Genomic DNA, 759 nt, shown 5'->3' on the forward strand with positions numbered 1-759 from the left:
CAGGTTAATCATCAGCCTAATAACCCCAGGGCTGGGGGTCAAAGGTTACATCATCAGCCTGCTGCCCCCAGGGCTGGGGGTCACAGGTTAATCATCAGCCTAATAACCCCAGGGCTGGGGGTCAAAGGTTACAACATCAGCCTGCTGCCCACGGGGCTGGGGGTCACAGGTTAATCATCAGCCTAATAACCCCGGGGCTGGGGGTCACAGGTTAATCATCAGCCTAATAACCCCGGGGCTGGGGGTCACAGGTTAATCATGAGCCTGCTGCCCCCGGGTCTGGGGGTCACAGGTTACACCATCAGCCGAGACGGGTATGGCTGCAGCCTGGAGCGTCCCATGTCATCCGTCCTGTCTCATGCAGTCTCGTCTCATGCGGAGCTGTGTCCGACGGTAAATCCAGAGGGTCAAAATTACGATATCGCGAATAATTTTCCAGATGGAGTCCACGGGTAAATTCGTGACCCCATTTGTTGCAATCAATTGAAAAACGTAAAAAAAACTGTTAAAGTAACATTTTTGCCATAGCCTACATGTAGTTTGCTCATTTCTGAGTGTTATGCTTATGTTGTTCCACATTAACGTAGCTGCATCTAATGAAACCTGCCTCAGCGACGCAGCCGTTTCTGCCATCTAACAGCAGGACCTCCTGAGGAGGGATAAGAATCCACAATCTGGACCCACAACAAGACTACAAAAATAAACATGTTACACGCTTTCCAAGACTTTTTAATTGTATATTCTATATTGTTTTCACAC

At 49.1% G+C, this 759-nt stretch overlaps 1 protein-coding gene across 1 annotated transcript in view; it reads left to right on the plus strand.

Annotated features, from left to right (window-relative positions):
* Window positions 1-258: 258 nt before the first annotated feature.
* Window positions 259-759, plus strand: part of LOC117948295 (methylenetetrahydrofolate reductase-like) — a 12316-nt gene continuing 11815 nt past the window's right edge. Inside the window, exon 1 of the mRNA XM_034877881.1 lies at window positions 259-393. Coding sequence (XP_034733772.1) covers window positions 259-393 — 135 coding nt within the window. The remainder of the gene's footprint in view (window positions 394-759) is intronic.

The sequence above is a fragment of the Etheostoma cragini genome, chromosome 7 (assembly GCF_013103735.1).
Source record: "Etheostoma cragini isolate CJK2018 chromosome 7, CSU_Ecrag_1.0, whole genome shotgun sequence".
Taxonomy (NCBI): Eukaryota; Metazoa; Chordata; class Actinopteri; order Perciformes; family Percidae; genus Etheostoma; species Etheostoma cragini.